This window comes from Neopsephotus bourkii, unplaced genomic scaffold (assembly GCF_033783945.1).
Source record: "Neopsephotus bourkii isolate Nb327-2 ecotype Australia unplaced genomic scaffold, CSIRO-AGI_Nbou_v1 NB_42, whole genome shotgun sequence".
Classification (NCBI taxonomy): Eukaryota; Metazoa; Chordata; class Aves; order Psittaciformes; family Psittacidae; genus Neopsephotus; species Neopsephotus bourkii.
Window position 1 is genome coordinate 1,381,437 of NW_026900559.1, and position 18,757 is coordinate 1,400,193.

Here is an 18,757-nt window from a genome sequence, read left to right on the forward strand (position 1 = left end):
GGCTGAGAGACTTTATCAGTCTGGAAAAGACTCTGGGGAGAACTTACTGCTGTCTTTCAGTACTTAAAAGGGGCCTATAAGAAAGATAGGAGAAACTTCTTAGCAGGGCCTGTTGTGCTAGGACAAGAGGTGATGGTTTTAAACTAAAAGAGGGGAGGTTTGGGCTGGACATGAGTAAAAGACTTTTTTACAATGAGGGTGGTAAAATCTTGGCACAGATTGCCCAGAGAGGTGGTGGATGCACCATTCCTGGAGACATTCAAGGCCAGGCTGGATGTGGTTCTGGGCATTGCAAGGGCATTGGACTAGCTGACCTTTGAAGGTCTTTTACAACCCAAACTATTCTACAATATGCTTGCCATGTGATACATAGTGGCTTGTTTTCCCTCTCTTTCCTTCTAAGATAGACTAACAGTGTCAGAAGCCTACAGGTAACTGTCTGCCTCAAGCACACATGTGTAAAGCCAAAGTCTCAATTCATGTAAATCAGCAGTAAATTCACCAGGGTAAGCATCAGCTACTTTGGAATCTATTCAGCAACTGTGAGCTAACACACTCTCACCAAGTTCTGCTTTCAGTGACATTTGTGCTTTGGAAATGTTTTACAACGTGGTCCATCAGAACCGTGTTTTTGATGGTCACACCATGAAAATGGGGAGATCTGCTAAACAGAGAAAAATAAAACAGAGTAAACTCTGCTAAGATCATCATCAAAGTCAGGCTGTAAATTTGTCAAAGCAGGCTCAGCTGCCACCATGTGTCAGTTCGTGCCTCCCTACTTTCTCCCAGCCCTAAGAAACAAAGCAGCAAAGCAGCAGTAAGGAAAAAACATTCATCAGCACAAGAAATGCAACAGAGAGGGGAATAACACATCCAGAAGAAATAAGATTTTCAGAAGTGACTACTGATTTAATTTCCTTTGTTCATTTCTAAAATATCCCTAGCTGAATACCTAATCAGCCAAGATTTCAGGAAGTGCTGGACACCAAAATATAAAAATGGCACCCTGGAAAAGTCCTGAAGTTAAGCATCTAGCAGCAGCAAAGATTCATTTAATCAGTTTTTTCATACATACCACTACCATTAACAGCCTGCTTGATCCAGTCAACAAAAACACCAACATTTGTGTATACTCCTGGGTAGCTCTTCCTTCCACATCCCAAGCCCCAGCTAGTGATTCCATGAAGGGTGTAAAATCCCAAGTTATCTTCGGAAGGACAAACTAATGGGCCACCAGAATCACCCTGCACAAGGATAAAGGAATCTTCTTATAAGCTGTCATCACTCCCTACGTTTCTAAATTATCAGTTCAGCTACAAGGGGTCCCAGCTGCTCATGTGTTTGGCGGTTTCTGTTCTTAAAAGGCAAAGAAATAACTCTTGTTCAAGGGAAGTATCTTGTTTTGTAATAAGAGTAATTAAAGTCCTACTATTAAGGAGTCACTTGCTGTAAATCACCTACAGCCTGTTTGCAAAACAGCAAGAAAATGGTTTTAACACTCCCCATTTCAGAACCCACCTGTCCATACTCTAGGTGTCAGAAAGCAGAGGTGAAGCATGCAACTTACTGTGCATGAGTCCTTGCCATCTCCCACTGGGAATCCAGCACAGATCATCCTCTGGGTCACTTTACTAGGAAGATTTACATAATAGCTCTGACATGTGTCAAGCACCAGGATGGGGAGTTCCAGCTGATGCAGTTTTTTCCCCTTTTCTCTGTCTTGAAGTAAAAGACATCTCAGAAGCCAGTAGAGGCAGGAATGAGTGATTCTAGAAAGAAGCTTTACTCTTCCCGTTTCCAAGTGGTCTCATCTAAATTATCTGATTTCTTTCCTCCAACCCATTTCCCTGCATGTCTAGCTGAGCTTACACAAGTGAAAACTTTACCAGGTCTGTTCTCCAGAACCTAGTGTATAGACCCAATGAATGTTACAACACAGAACATAGTCGTTAAAGCACAGCTACAGTATTCTCAACTTGGAAACAGCAAAGACTGCATACCTTCATCATGTGCACCCCATCCTGTGACAACACACATGCTGGAGGGCTGCACCACCTCCTCCTTGGTAGGGAGGCACACCGGGCGCACGTAGCGGTTGAACTCTAAGGGCTCAGCCAATTGCAGTAAGGCAATATCAGAGTCCATAGTGGTCCTGTTAAAGCTTGGATGTATAATATACTGTTTTACCAGCCTTTCCTAGGAAAGCAAGGACACAGACATTCTCTGAATGACCTAATCTCAATGTTATAAATATTCAGGCCATATGCAAGACACCTTGAGAGGAGTACACACTTAGAAGCACCTACTGAAGTCACTAGCTTTCTTATATTAGCAAGTCAGGATTATGCCTCTTGGACATGGCTCTGGGAACGTGCTGGAAACTCCATCCAGCAAGTGCAGGAAGAGGCTCTTGGAAAAACATTTGTCCAGTCTGAGCAAAATGGAAACTTGTGCTCCAATTATTTCTGTCTTGGCAGTAGTCACCAGGGAATACAGAGACAATACACTCCTCACTCACGTATCCTCCAGGATACTGAGTGTTGGAGCTCATTACTGGGGAAGACACAGACCTGTACTGATACAACTTCTCTGCCAGTCACACAAAAGCTGTTGTGCAAATGCAGATTAATGTCAGCCTGCAGGCTATTAGAATTATGGATCATGAACAATTTGGGAGACACACGTACATTAAAAACTATTTTGCAATATTGATTTCTATTTTATTATTAAGTAGAACTTATAGTACCTGTCTGTATTCTTGTTCTGTAAGATCATGAAGTCCTGTTACCACCATCCATAAGTCTCTGTATGGTTCCCTTAAAAAAAGATAAGTACATTCCTAGGCTGATATAACAGCATTCCTGAAACCTGCACATCTTGAAACCTCCCCCAACCAAAACAGATACTAGGACCCTACCTATTCTGGGACCAACAACTCCTGAGGCATTCTCCCATACAAATCTATGGAAATCTTCCCACTGACTTCTAGGGAGCATGAAATAGTCCACGATGAGGCAGCAGGAACTCTTGAACACAGTGAACTGAGAGAAAAGTCACTTTATAAGGACTGGGGGTGTCTGATGGAGAACACAAGGCCTGCATGGTCCGTATCATCGAGGGACAGTGCTGGTCCCTACCTTCTTAATAAAAAAGGTGTGACCTCTAAAACATTACTGCCTATCAAATGATACAAAGAAATGCGACAGAAACATTTCATTTCACTCTAGTTTCTTAGCCAAAGCCTCTCACTGCCTGAAAACCTGTCATGACTCCCTGATGAAATTAGCTGTATAGATCATTAAGCCATGTACACAAATTCTGATGTGATGGCAACATGCAATAGAGAAATCCTCCTTAATATGGCTCTTAAAACAGCACCTTCAGGACAGCATAACAATGCTCCTGATATAAAATTTTTCAAACTAATATTTAGAAACTTAAAAGCCAAAGTCCAAAACTCAAAACAGCACTTGCATTTCAGGTCCCCAGTTTTGTGAGGGTGGGGAAAAGAATCAAAGAAATTGAGAATATAGATGTCTGAACATCTTTGACATCTGGGGCTTTTGAAAGCTTATTCGCATCTTCAAGTAATTGCAGCTTTACTTGAAAACCAGCCAGAACACCAAATTATCAGCAATCCTGGAGGATTTTTTAAAACACATTTTAATGACCAAATGTACATGAACTTTAAATTAACATAACTGTGATTAACGTGAACTTCCAAGTAAGTGGTGTCCAGCCCAACAGATGAATAAAGAAGTTCCACTTAAAAAGTATTTTAAAGAACCTGATAGTCACATATACTATCCCTTGACCCCCTCTCAATAAATACAGAAAAATTTCCATATAATTTGATTTAACAGACTGATAGGTTCTTAATAAGGGAATGGCATTAACACTATGCATAAAAGCCTCCTGTATGTCCTCCAAAATCTACACAAATACACTAATTTTAATATTTCTTGATAGACTGATTCTACCTGGATGAAAACATAATCTGTAAATGACCCAAACACAAAGGAGTTACCTAAGAGGAAGTGGTAGATCACAATGGAATTAGTATCTTGTTGTCTTTCCTGAAAACAGATCTGAATGAAAACCAAACCTAGGCTACTTAGTTCCTTAGTAGCCACTATGATCCTAGTACTTGTGTGTGGAGCAAAGGAATCCAGTGCCAGCGTGAGCTGTAGAGAGGTGGTGACCGAAACCGTACCAGCCACCCTGGGCAGAACCACCATGCTGCAGAGATGCCCCATGCAATTACATACATTTCCAGGGAAAGGTTCATCCCAGAGTACTTACTTAGAATTAAAGCAGTGAGCAGCTGTGACAACCCATTCTTTGGCAAGAACTGCTCCTCCACAGATACGCTCATCTGAAATTTGTACACTGACCTGCCAAGGCCATGAGTATGGTACAGCTTCTTCACCTCCAATTATCCTACTGAAGATGAACCTGGGCTGATTTGAGGGCATTCCACAAATATCATCTGAAACAGAAAGTTCTGATGTTTCAAGAAGTCTTTAAAAGTTAAGATTTGGACAAGCAAAGAATAGTCTATTTACAAGGTACCCCCTGTAGCTTCTAAAGCTTCCTCCCTCCCCTTTCTTGCTAAATCTTTCACCTTCCCTCATTACAATGGAACCAAATGTTTAGAAATAGCATTAGGAGATAATCTTAGCAACAACAGCTTCACCAAGATGAAATCAACTGCTTAACTGCAAAAGTTTTAGCAATGAATATGGACTCACCCTGTTCTCCGTAAAGTACTGAAGGGAAAAAGGGAAGTTTTAAAATGCTAACTGTTATTTTCAACTACTCTATACACTTTGCAAAGCAAGTAGGTGTAAACTGACATACAAGATGAAATAATGCCACCGCATTACTGTAAATGACTTAACAAGATAAATGAAACAAGAAAACATCGGTTCTGCTATTCTAAAGCCAGACCATAGAAGTGTTACCATTCCATCCATCAAATACTTGGAGCAAACACCATTTAAATTATAGTTTAGAAGGTAATCCTTATTCCCATGAAGAATAGGACGGGAAATTCAGGTTGGCTTACCTGTTGTAACTTGTTGTACTTGTTGTTTACCTGTTGTAACTTCAGTTGTTTCCTTATCTTGAAATTCTTCTTCACTAGTTGAAGTCAAAGTATCTAAATCTATCAAATGAAAACAGAAAATGTGTTACCAGGCTGCCTTGTGTGATATTTTGATTACAAAATCACTTTTATTTCCTTTATTATAATTTTTATAAAAGGAATAGATTTCTACAGTAGGGATCTGTGCTATTACATCTTCATATGATAGTATATGCCATTTAAAATATACCAGAATTCTCTTACACAAAATAAAACCCTCAGGTTTTAGGTAGATTCATTGTTCCTCTTCACTCACTCAATAGGCCCTTTGTTTAATACCTCAATAGGTTCACAATACAGGTTTTTCACTGAAACAATTTGTTAGATTAGAATATCCTAGAGCAAAATAATTCTGAATAGCCATTTTCACCAAAGAGCCTTTTGTGCTGTGCCAAAGAGGCAGTTTCACAAGTTACTTCTATTACCTGTTACATGAACAAAAGAGATTGTAGCTCTGAATCCTCCAAAGGTCTCTGTTTGATCAGAGTGAAAGACAACCAGCATCACAGCAGAGGAGCTTAGAACAGGTGCTGGTAGATCAAATCCACAAGACTTAGCTGAAGATGAGAAAGCAAAGGGTCATTGCAGTTTAACGTGTATTTTTTCATCCTTATCTCTTTCAGGAGTAGGTACACATGTTCTAACACAGTATTTCCAGTTCGCACAAGCAGATAAAAAATAACTGTGCACAAGAGAGGAGCAAAGATAAGTGGACTAAGGCTGAAGGACTGCTCTATTATCCCTGACAGTCTGTCCTTGTTCACTAATTATTCTCCTAAGAACAAAGAGACTCTTGCATTTTGCAAGAGTTCATTATAGTGCTCACCCTCATAGGTTGCCCTTACGTATTGAACACACTGGGAACCCGATTTCCCCTTGTTAATGTTTCAGCACTAGCACCTGCTAGCACTAGTCTAAGCACCAGTATTTAGCAAGTGCTGAAATCAATTGACTGGGACAGGTCTTCCTCTCATTCAGTGTAAGCCAGGGGAATCTCCAGCAAGGTAGCAAGAATTACATGAATGCTCATCTAAATAACTGGACTCTGGAAAGGAGACATCTTGGGTGCTTTCTGTGTCTGATCATTACTATAAAAAAAATTATTGTGTTATGCCCTCTTCTTCATTTGCACGATTTCAGAAGTGCATTTCATATAGAGTTTGAACACACACCCACACATGCAAAACTGTTCTATTCAATGTGCTTTTGTCTCTGTAAGTGGAACAGATGCAGCAATATCTGAAAGCATTCTTCAAGCTACTGAAACTAGTACCTGAAACATCACACCTGAGATTCTAGAGCCAAACTTTACTTTACACTGTAAAACACAGCTAGTGAAAGACATAAAAACCAAAACAAGTTGTCATGCCCAAAACATGTTAAAAATCAAAAGTCACACCAAGTTGCTCTTCTTTCCCCACATCTTCGTACACAGTTACAGCATCATAAGAGCAATCTTCACTCTCCTCCACTTCAAAAGACTGGTATGTCAGCTTTAAATAAGCAGAAAATTAAAAAAAAATAAAACAAAAAAAAACAATTAAAAAGTGAACCTTGCTGTTAAATTCACACAGAAAAAAAGAAAAAACAACCCACCAAAACAAACCAAAGATCTATAATAAGGTCTTTAATACTCTCAATGATTCCCTTAGGGTTTGATTTCTGTGGTATTCCAGCCTGTCACAGGTGATACATCACATATTACATTTGCTAGAAGAACCTGTCGTGCTAAAATTTTAAGCAGGAAATTCTATTCTACTGTAATCTAAAGGAGAAATTAAAACCTATCTGGCTTCTGGGATGGACAGAAATTTCTCTAACTGCACACAGCAGCATTATTCAAGCTTTTGCTGTTTGATCTTGCTGTTCCTTAGCTAAACAATTTCTTGTTTACTTAATGGTACTCACTTCCATTCCATAGACACAAGAAAGGCTCATATTTTACCTTGATTACATGGCTCTCTGGTGCACAAACAATCCATTGACAGTCTGCCATGTTGCTGTAGTGCTCTGGATAGTGCATACTTTGTAACACCCCTTCTTCAAAAAGGACAGCTAAGGACTCACAGCCGGAATCTGGAAATCCAGGAAAACAAAAATGGAGGCACTCTGATTTCCTATTAAATCATTTATACACACACAAAAAAGCAAATGAAAAAAAAAAAATCCTGTAGTGCTTTCACACAGCTGAGAAACAGAACAGGCTAAGGGCAGCAAGCAGATCCTTGTGCCTGAAAGAGCTGTAAAGAACATTTGCAATTTTAATCTTCTAATAAGGCAGAAGAATAATTTAACCCAATTCACAATTTAACAATTTAAGAGTAACTATAGCATTCCCCTGTGGCTACAGGCAGTACACTGCAGGCACAGGTCCTTCTGTGGGGTTACAGAAAAACAGGACATGGCGTGACAGAACATCTGCCAACTTTCCTTGGCTGGGAAGTTGAGACATAAAACAGAGCAAAAGGATATGTCTTCCTGATGGGCTATGCAGTGGCAAGGCCCCTCGGAGGAGATTCCTCCCTACACTCCTCAAAGGGAAGAAACTATCTGGAAAAGCTGCAGAAACAGGAACATCAGGTGTCTGTAGCTGGATCGTCCAGCCAGCAGCTGGCCCTTGGCTCACTGATGATGAACCACTCTGCACAGCAAAAATGAAAGCAATGATGTGTGCCTTAACATTAGCCCTCTCCCTCAGGGCTCCTTCCTGAAAGCAGGCTTGGGACTAGCAAAGCAACTTTCATCTGCAAATTCTGCAAATTAGTAATTTGATTAATCTTTTAATTGAGCTGTAAAATATTCCGGTATTAGGGAAGGAAATGAGATCTTGCATAAAGTGGATGGAGGAGAGGCAAAGCTAAAGGAGGGCTTCCCTCAATAGCATCTACCGTATCTCTTTCTGGCATGCCAGTTTCCACACTATGTCACACAGCAGCCTAACCATGCTTCACTTGTTTATAACATCATCCACATGGAAATATCATAGGGGCTCCCTCTGATTAGGCCTTCTGCTGAAAATTGTTTTCAGGTCACCACCCAAGAGTGCAGACACGTGTATTACCAGACTTACACTTACCAGGAAGGATATCTGGTGTAATAGCTTTGTAGGTCATGGAAAAACCAGTTCCATAATCCTTGTTGTCAGAAACGAATTTCAGCCTTACACTACTGGAGCCAACCAAAATAGGTAACGGAAGATCTCCTCCACAGAACTTTCCTGAAATATAGTGTTAGAGCACAATAACTGCTTCAAGTCTTTAGTCACTTGAGAAAACTTGAATGCACCATATTTAGTTACAGCTTAAAATATATATAGCTAAAAAAAAACCTTAGCTATAAAAATCTTGGGATGAAAAGGAAATCGCCTACTCATTCCTCTACATTCCCTATTAATCCATTAGCCCAAATGAATGCATACTATTAAAAATCCTTGACACCAGAAGGTTGTGCGCTGACACAGTTCCCTACCAGGCATCTTCCATTCTTTTCTCCTCCCATGCTCTTCTATTTTAAGTCATATGTCACAATGCATTCATCATGAAAATGGAAGTAAGGCATAATCAAACGCGATGTCCTCATTGAGTGTACTTGCTGTTAGAATGAAAGGCTACACTGACAGAATATGTCAAAGAAGAAGGGGATGGCAACTCACCAACAAGTCTGTTGTCTTTTGAATAAACTGATAAAGAATCATAGTCACAAAACGTTTCTGGCTCTATATCAAAGTGGGAAAAATGAAGCAATATATAGTTCCCTTCTGGCACAAATAGAGTCCATACACACAATCTGGAACAACAAATTATTTCACATTTACAAACCTGCAACAAAAACCCCAACTACACCGGTACAGGGAACAGTTTCTGGGGAAAGACTGTGTTTTGTCTACTTACTGGTGGTTTTGATAGAACTGCTCAGGACTGCCAGGAAAACGTAATTCTCCTTCAATGTCAGGGAGTTTGCCATCCTGAATGCTACAAAATGCTGCATTGTAGAGTTAAAACAAAATAGAAGGGATAAGGTCTGACACGTAACCAAGCATCTGTTCCACCAAAAAGCTCAAACACCTAGAGAATACTGCATGACTCAAGACTGCTCAGCTGTACCCTGTTTCTGCTGCCAGACTGATGCTGGGTCCTCATTCTCTTCCTTTTCTGGAATTATGATAAGCCAGTTTTAAACCCCATAATTTGGGAGCAGAAATGAAGTACCGCCAATGCACTATCATTTGTTACGGTAAAAATGCTTTTCACCTCAAATAAACTATTTGTTAAATGAGTATTTCAGCATAAATGTTTTTCAGGGAGGAAAACTGCATGCCTCAGGACATATTCATTGCAGCCATGTTACAGCAGGAGAATTTTGCAACAGTACAATGTGGTATTAGAGGTACTCAAGTAGACAAAGCACTGCAAGTATTTCTAGAAACACACTTACAAAAATTATCCATACAAAAATCATCCTTCTCCCTGCAAGGTAAGCAAGGCAAGGAAGGCATTTATCAACAACTGTGTATATGACAATGATTTAACAACTCATGAACTTACAAAATTATCTTACCTGAAGTGTCCTAGAAAGACCACTAAACAACTCCAAAGACGCAAACAGCACTTAAATACCCAATTCTCACTGGCCACCGCGAGTCTATCCGAACTGACCATGTACCCAAGCTTGTTCATCATCTGAGAGATCTCACTCTAGATTACTAAAATTAAGATTTTAAGATCTAGTTCCCTAGAGTTGTTTCAAGTATCTTGTATCTGTGAACTTGTACTTAGAAGAAAAGTGTACAACAAGAACATAAAGATGGCAGGATCAAAGTAAGGCTTCGGTTTTAAAATACATTACATTTAGCGTTGGATTTCATGTTTTGTTGGAGTTCTTTTATTTTATTCAGAGAAATAGACAGTAGACAAATAGATTCATCATAGACTGTGCAAAAGTTCTAGTAATTTACCTCAAACTTTCTATTTAAATCTATATTTTTATGCAGAATGAACGCCACTAACTAGATTTCATACACTGCTTGAGGTTCTGTCCTATATTTTTCCCATTCATTTTATTTGCATTTCAATAAAAATACAGCTTTATGTATGTAGCTAGCTGAGGAGAATTCCTTTTTAAGCCACCAGTACATAAGTACTACTCTACGTAAGTCTTCTTTTTTTTTTTGTTAATTTTACACAACCAGGATGGAAATAAATAGACATTTAAAGTATACATTTAAAAGTGCTTTGATGATTCAAGCTTCTTCACATTTCTTCTTTCATAGATTATGCATCAGACTATTTTTGGGGGTCTTTTAATGCTCCAACACAGATAGAAGATACTGAAAACATACTGTACTCACCTGGGGAGCTTTTCATTTTCAGATCTAACAGAGGAGGGATAGGGAAGGGGGTGGAAAAAAGAAGAATAAATAACTGCAGTTCCACATTCACAAAGTAGGTTTTATTTTTATCTGTGTGAAATGGTAATTTTATACAGCTAGAACTGAGGCAAATTCAAATGCTTCTTGGAGACACAGTGGCTACAATAAAGTAGGCTTAGAATGAAAACACAATTCAGGCAAGTTCAGGCAATGCTGACTTTGGAATAAACAGTTCTGGAGTAGCCACTTCCAGAACTGATCATACATTGACAGGCCACTGCTCAGTCTGAGCAACAGACCTTTTAATGAAAACAGCCCAAAATGGAGGAAAGTAAGCATTCAGTTTCTTAATGCTCTCAGTGAAGCTCATCTCTGGATAGACTGTCATTTATATCTCCAGCTCTGTAACTCTGGAAGTGATGGATAATTTTGTGCTGTTCCCCTGCACAGAGGGCATATACGTTGCCTTTTGGGCAAAGTAAGCAAAAAGCACTCAGGAGAGCATGACTTTTCCCTATGTTGTCAGGTATGGAATTTTCAACACTTTCAACTTTCAGTGGTGAATTTTCACCTAAAAACAAAGCTAACTCACTAGCTGGATAAAAGGACCATTCTTAAAGTTAAAAAATAATAATAATAAATATATATATATATTTATACATACACACACAGAGTCCAAGTAGGAAGCAAAGTGTAAGAGAAGCAAGCATTTGCAATGCTCTCAATTTGGTTATGGCAACTGCCAATTAGTACCACATGCTTAAAGGTATTGTGAAAAGCTGTAGTGCTTTCCCAGGAGAAATAGGAAAGATCTAAGCGCTGTATCTTAAAAAGCATAAAATTAAATGAAATACTATGAGACAGAAGAGTTGTCACAAGCATGGGACACATTACTGTGGAGATTCAATACCCGCACTCATGTTCTCTTGAACCCAGGAAAGCACCACGCTGAGGTCTGTGAATACTCCTGGAGACCCTCTGTTATAATGTTTCTTCTTGCTATTACTCGCCCAGCCACGAGCACATCCCATGCCCCAGGAGGTCACACCAGCGAGTGTCCAGGCACCGTGCTTACGTCTACACAGAAGAGGGCCTCCCGAGTCCCCCTGTAAGAAAACAAGTAAAAGTCTGCAACCCACAAGTATGCGAATACCACTGAGCAAGCCTTAAAGAGTTTACTGGGGTCTCTTCTGTGCCCATATACTGGGATACATCTCAATACAGCAAACCTGTCAAACATTTCATACAATAATTAAAATGGAATCATGTAATTGAGCACACTGGCCCATATAGAACCTCTGAAAGAACTGACAGATCAAAATATATACACTCCAAATATCACAGTTTACAGTGTGTATATTCACTTAGGCACACAGAGCCTCCAGCTTCTGAGGAAAAACCTGTAAGTACACAAGACCCTCTGTTCAGCTGACCTGGCAGGCATCTTTTCCTCCATCTGGAAATCCAGCACACATTATAGTGTCACTTTGGATAGGTTTATTTAAAGTTGATAGTGCTCTTGAACACTCCTTTCTGTTTAGGATTGGTAGATTGACTTCATATAAGACCTGAGGGAGTACTCCATCTGAAAAACAAAAAAAAATTGTTAATAAGGAATGCTGAAAGGTGAATCTAATGTCATAGCTAATACACAAAAATAATTACTTGGAAACTTGCTCCAAGACATATGGTTACAAGCATGTTTAGATAAACATCCAGTTCCGTGTACATAAGCAGTTTTGCTTCAATAAATCTCAGAATGTTTCAAAATTGAAATACGGGTCTATATATTGTAATGATCGATTTTGAGGTAATTCACAGGTAGGCATAGAAGCTAGCAGAGATTCCATTTTGAGATTACAATTCTTATGACCAGTTGATGGTTTCTTCTGGTCTGTCTATGACCTACAAGATCAAGCTCTTTGCTACAGAAATAAAGACACTGAGAAGCCCAAATGTCAAAGGACAATTGGAGTCACTTACTCTCATTTAAACGGCCCCAGCCACAAGCAGTGCAGATATATCCTGCTTCAAACTTTTCACCCGGATCAGGAAGACATGCTGGCAAAACTGATGAACCTGCCACACATGGACATGAATTTTACTGATAAGTATTTGAAAGAACAACAACAACAAAAAAAAAAAGCTTTCTTTCTCAGATCGGGGTTTTTTTCCTTTTTTCTTTAATTTTTTTTAACTAGAAGTATTATTATTTTTCTGGCATCTGAGTAATATGGCATTTGACAATTTATCTGTGCCTCCACTTCTGTGTTCTGGAATGGAAAAAGAAAGCTATGAGCACCACAAGCTTCAGCCCAGGCCTTGCCATTCAGCTTAAACTTATCTGCTATTAGAGCAACCTAATGAAGTGATCTGGAGACTTTGGAAGAGCAAAGTTTGGGGTGGAATCTTCTGTGCACCTCAATGTTATGTAAAACTGGTGTGTAATAACTTTCCAGAAAAGCTCATCGTAGGGCAAAGTTAGTGTACAGCTGAGAAATGGCTGGCTCACATGACAGGAAACAGAGAGGCAATGGCTACGCTCCCCTCCCCTTCCCCTTTAACCCCACATGGACCACTCTGCCACTACTGAAGATAATTCCATGCTCCTTTCCATAGCTTGCAGGAAGAGAAAGGGCAAACAGCAGAGTGGGCGTTAGTAAGGTACAGACAGTACTGTGGTATGCTCCAAGCTCTGGTCTGCTTTGGCTAGCTCTACTGCTCACCAGAGGCAGAAATCTCTAACTACACCTTACATAAAAAAAATAAAAACACCTATTCAAACTTTAATCTCCTGCATGCAAAGCACAATACCTTTTTCCTCACAAGGGAGTATTAAGTCTGAATATGACCATTTAATTCAACTGATCAATTTCTCTGACTTTTCTCTGGTACTTTAAAATACTTCTGTTGCAAATTACTGTGGAAATGGTATAACCTGACAGCTGTGAAATGGGTTTAAACTGAGTTTCAAGACTTTTCACAGCATCTGGGAGAAGCAAAGGCCTTACATTTCCCCACTGCAAAAGATCATAGATAACTACAGCCTTACTGAAGTTGAAGGTTCCATCCAGCTTCAGAAGGGCAATGTCATAATTCATAGGCCTTCTGGGGTCAAAATTTGGATGCTTAATGACATATTTAACTGGGAGTGTCTGCTCGCTATTCTCCCTGATCCTCAAATCATGCTCTCCTGCAGTGACATCCAAATACTGGAGGATATTCCTATAGAATAGAATAGAAAAATAAAAATTCAGCCACAGAATCATGAAAATGAAAGGAAAAATATTGTTTTTAAACAGAGAAGATCTTATTCCTAATATCCAATACCTTTCATCTTCAGATGTGAGAACACTTAATACATACAGTCAGCAAGAGCTGAGTATGCCCTGCAGTAGAAATCAAACTAAAAGGAACGAGAAGAAAAATCATGTAGCTATACTCCTGACTGCGCTTTGGTGGTCCATTGAGGAACCAGGCCCTCTTACTTTAAAATGTTTAAAAACATTCAGTCACACTGCTTTTTGCAGGACAGAAGATACGGACATTAAAAAAAAATACAGAAAAAATAAGACCACTTTTCAAGCATTTTCAGTTTACACCTTACAAACACAGTGAATCCTGCTTTAGTACCAGATCAGATGTGCAGCAAGATAACACAAAAGCAATCATTATAGATTTTTTTATTCTCCTTCAAATTTATTCCCCAGACTTGAATCACTTTAGGGTCAGGAGGCTTTATGCTGGTTTACATACTGCCTGTCCTTCTGTAGCTAACACAAGCTCTGCAGGCTTTTTGGGTAATTTGACCAAGATGTGATCACACACAATGCCAGATACAGATCAAATTTATAACTGCAGGTGATCTATCAGTATGAAGATTCATTATCAACTATATGGGAATTAGAACCTCAGTGAAGCCACCACAGCATCAGAATTGAAACCTTCGGCACAACATCCACAGACATCATGGGTTTATTTGTTTGTTTTATATCAGCACTAAGGCTGAAATCATCAGCATGCGAGAGATCAGTACTATAGCCATTCACCATTTAATTGCATGTGCACATACGCTGCCAATTTTTACTGCTAAAAGAAAAAATTTGGTCACCTGGTAATTCTAGTTGGGTACAGATTTTTACCTACACTCCCAAAACCAGTCTCCACCAACCCCTCTAAGTTCATTTTACTCTTAATTTCTGAGATTTTCAAAAGTATTGTTATTTCTCCCTTTCCATTAAAACATGGAAAATATTGGTTACAAATAAAAGGGTATGGCCTATAAGTAATCACCACAAAAAGATGCCCCATTACACACACACACTTAAAATCTATGCTTTTCTGCTCCTGCAGCCTGCTCCTGAAATATCACATTCATACCTGTCTAAGACGCAATGAGCTGCCGTGACCACCCACTGAGCAGAAACAATGGTACCTCCACAGAAATGCTTCTGCCTCCGTTTCAAGGAAACCTGCATCATATAAAGAGGCATGTCAAATAAAGGAAAATCTTTTATCTGCTCTGATTGCATGTGAGGAAGAAAGGAGAGACTAAATGCAGGCACTCTGAAGATTCTCATAGCTAAAGTACACACTGCATTTCAAGCAAACACACTTCCACAGCATTCTCTTACAGTCCTTGAATCTAAGGAGTTCCCAATTCTTGCTGTTCTTCCCTCAGCTGTGACTTGGTGCCTGGTTAGGTGCTTTACTTTTTAATAATTTCACCCATGCCTCTTTCAAATACTCACAGCTGCTCTTTCAGAAATAATGCTAAACAGAATAAAAGATTATAAACTGTCAGGAAGCAAGGCAGGTTCCATGTCCTCTTCACCTGCTTCACTGCTTTTCATAAAAGCAGGGTGGAGCCCAACAATACACCACAAGTGTCAGTAGGAACAAAGTATTCTTGTTTTCCTCTGTTGTAATTTCTATGAAAAGCCAGGACTTAGTTCTGAAGATAAAAACACATTTGCTTGTGCAAACCTGCCATGGATGCGAGCCTTGTTTCACCTGGTTTCCCCCAACAATCCGAGTGAAAAGGTTAAGGTAACTCCATGGTTTTGTCTCTTGAAATTTCTGCCCACATTTAGGATCTGAGGAGTGAGAGGGGAAAAATAAGAAAGGATTCAGTCTGGGTTTAAGTTTTTCTGCTCTTTTGGTAACATAGAACTGGAAGGCATGGCCTGGCACAGAAGTTAGGGCAGTCTTTCTGCCATGACAGCAGCCACATCTTACAGTTCCTAATACGAACTGCAAAAAATAAGGCTAAACTGGGGCAGGAAAAAGGCAATGTACTTTATTTTGTGGAAGTTCTCCAAATGAGCACTTTTTGGATCAACTGTACCACAGATAAAAATTTTGCCTTCCACGAGTGAATGTGTGTGAGTGTGTACACATATTTTAATATTCTCATTAGGTCCATGCTTACTTGAACTTTCTGAATGTCAGCCTTTTCTTTAAAGCAAATTTTGAAATTATTTGGGGACTAAATCACAGTTTCATTACTGCTTTTAGAAACACCTTCACACCCAGCACTTGTATTTAGAATACTTTGGTTAGACAAACAGGGTCAAAACGTACAACATACAGACCTGGATGACCGATAACAGTGGCTTAATTTCTTAGAACATCTATTACTGTGCCGAGTTTATTTCTTCTTAACTCATCATTATCATCATTTACTACGGTTAAATGGAGCTGATAATGTGTATGTGTTTGGTAGGAAGTATATTTACAGAAGCAAAAATCAGTGGTACTGATAATCGGATAAGTACTGATTTGGTAGTATTGTCAGAAAAAGAAGCAAAGCCGCCCATCGTACGAGAGGGATACTGTGTAGCGCATTTCCCAAACTCAACAGTGGGCACACTTTATGTATTTTATTTTTTCCCTGTATGAAAACTCACTGAATTCAAACATATCTCAAACACATTTTAGTACAAATTCTCTTCAATGCTAAACTGAGAAAAATTTAGCATCTGTAAGCTTGGAATATTTTATTGTTGTTCTCTCAGGTAAGTGGCTGCATTCAAAGGATAGATGACCAATAGTTGTATGCACTGCCTGGAAAACATGGAAACCTGCAAACTGTAAAATGCAGCTTACAACACCTAGAAAAAGGGTTTTGCAATTATCCTCAGGATTAGCATGGCTGATGGAAGTGATTCCAGAGTCACAATAATGCTGACACAATGCTACTTACCCTAGGCTTTTAAAACAAGAGGGCTTTATATAGAAATAGTTCCAGTTCATTTATCTGATTTTTGCAATCTTTCTAATTCTCACTGCACCCACCTTTTTCCCATGTGCAAAGATACAGTGAGGAAAAGGGGAAAACGCAACAGAGACAAAATTTTGAAAACTAGGATCTAGGTTTTACCAAAAGGAGTTTGGTGCTGGTGGGGGAATCAGATTCAGAAACTAAAACTTCCTTTTTGGTTTCAGCATTGAATAACGTATGCAAGATTATTTAAAAGTTACAAGTTAATATTTATAGTAATATTATACCAAATTCATGTTATCTATAATCTGACAAACTCTAAAATGTTCCGTTTGGTATTTGTAAGCCAAAGAGATTCCCAACTGCTTTAGAGACTGCTTCAGGACAGATGTTATCCAATGAGGGATTTCTATGCAAACTGCACCACATCTGTCTGCAACGGCAGGACACTGAACCCAGTGAATACAGTTCTATAGAATACTACACTTTGTATTGATTATGTGGACAACTTTTTGTGATGATTTACATGTCACACCTGTTTTGACAGCCAAAATAGGGTTTTTACAGTGAAAACAATTTATTTGCAGCATTTTAGAAATTAGACTGTAAATTTCCTTTTTTACTACTGCATATTTAAAACAGAAGCAAAAAGGCTATGCAAACAGTCAAATCTGATCTCCATACCAGTAAATCTTCATGAAGGAAATGGGAACAATTGCAATCATTAACGGTTCCAGAAAAAAACCCCTTTGGATTCTAAGATATCAGACAATGGTAGAGAGGAATCGCTGTATTCTGTTTGCAGCCCATTCTGTTTGCAGCCCATGCTAAACCATGATTACCTTGCTGCAAATCTAAGTGTATTTAATTTTATTTAATTATAAACTACATTTAATGTTATTTATTCTGAATCTGACAAACGTTTCCTAAGAATTGCTCATTAAAAAATAAATCTCAGTCACAGAATTGGACTGGAATAGAAGTAAAGAATGAAACCTAAACCAACTATTCTAATGCTACCTTGCATCTAGGTCTATGAACGCTTAGGTTAAAAAACTTCAGAGGGTGAAAACAGTGCAACTTCTTTCCCATGCTTGTCACTGCCCAAGAACAAAACTGTTTGTACTTAGAAATCTGTTAAAGCTAGATGTGAAATTTTCATCCTACCTTTCTGAAGAGTGGATGGTGCAGCATGAAACTCAGTAATACAAACTATCCCCATCAGGAGTAACTGCAGCTTACTGGGGACAATGTGCATCTTGGAGGGCTAAATGACTGAGTGAAAACAAGGAGAGGTTTTATAGGGGAAAAGAAACCCAAATACTCCACTGCAGGAGAACAGCAACTAATTGAAGTACAAGTTACTCATTAATCCATCCATAAAGCACTTACCTGCACAAGTAAGTTTTCCAAATTTAATGGAGCATGATTCTTTTATATGCCATTACTGAAGTCTTCACTGTAAAACAGTAGCTAAAGCCCTGCTCAGAACTACTATTTCAGACAAAATGAAGTTAACATTGCATGCTTTGCTAGCAACATTTACCCAGGCTGGTGTACACATTGAAGTAGAACACGCATGAACAGAATGGAAATTGTAGCGACAAACAGCAACTGACATAGCTTCTGAAGGGGCAATACTTTAGATTTTCTGTGCACTTTATCCAACTTTACAGATCTGAGAGGCATGTCAAAAGTTTACCATTTTGTTGGCAGCATGCTCAGTGTTGTACATGACAAAGATAACTCTCTGCATCAAAGTGCTGCCCAGTGTTTGCATCCCAAATTTTGAAAGGCAGCTAGGGAGAACAGGGCTCAGCTTTCTCAGTATGGCTGCACCACCAGTTCCAAATCACTATGATGACTAAACTCCACTTTTAATAGCAATTTAAGTGCAAGTCTCATAGAAAGCTATTCAAATCCTAAATAAGGAACTCATCAGCTGAATTAAAAGATTTCACAAGATAGAAAATATAAGTTAAATTACCCTGCAAATTTGCCACTTGAAAGTTTCATTGCC

At 39.0% G+C, this 18,757-nt stretch overlaps 1 protein-coding gene across 1 annotated transcript; it reads right to left on the reverse strand.

Moving 5' to 3' along the window:
- Window positions 1-59: 59 nt before the first annotated feature.
- On the reverse strand, window positions 60-18,416 carry OVCH2 (ovochymase 2). The gene is made up of 20 exons (XM_061347326.1): window positions 17,905-18,416; window positions 15,501-15,610; window positions 14,895-14,986; window positions 13,567-13,739; window positions 12,498-12,593; window positions 11,948-12,099; window positions 11,425-11,620; window positions 10,494-10,517; window positions 9,037-9,127; window positions 8,799-8,932; window positions 8,223-8,363; window positions 7,092-7,222; window positions 6,546-6,639; window positions 5,572-5,703; window positions 5,099-5,167; window positions 4,303-4,489; window positions 2,747-2,816; window positions 2,001-2,196; window positions 1,568-1,719; window positions 60-1,244 (listed from the first exon to the last, which is right to left on the reverse strand). The coding sequence occupies exons 1-20, from the start codon at window positions 17,993-17,995 to the stop codon at window positions 1,053-1,055; spliced, it is 2,523 nt and encodes an 840-aa protein (XP_061203310.1). The 5' UTR covers window positions 17,996-18,416; the 3' UTR covers window positions 60-1,052.
- Between the last annotated feature and the right edge of the window lie 341 nt (window positions 18,417-18,757).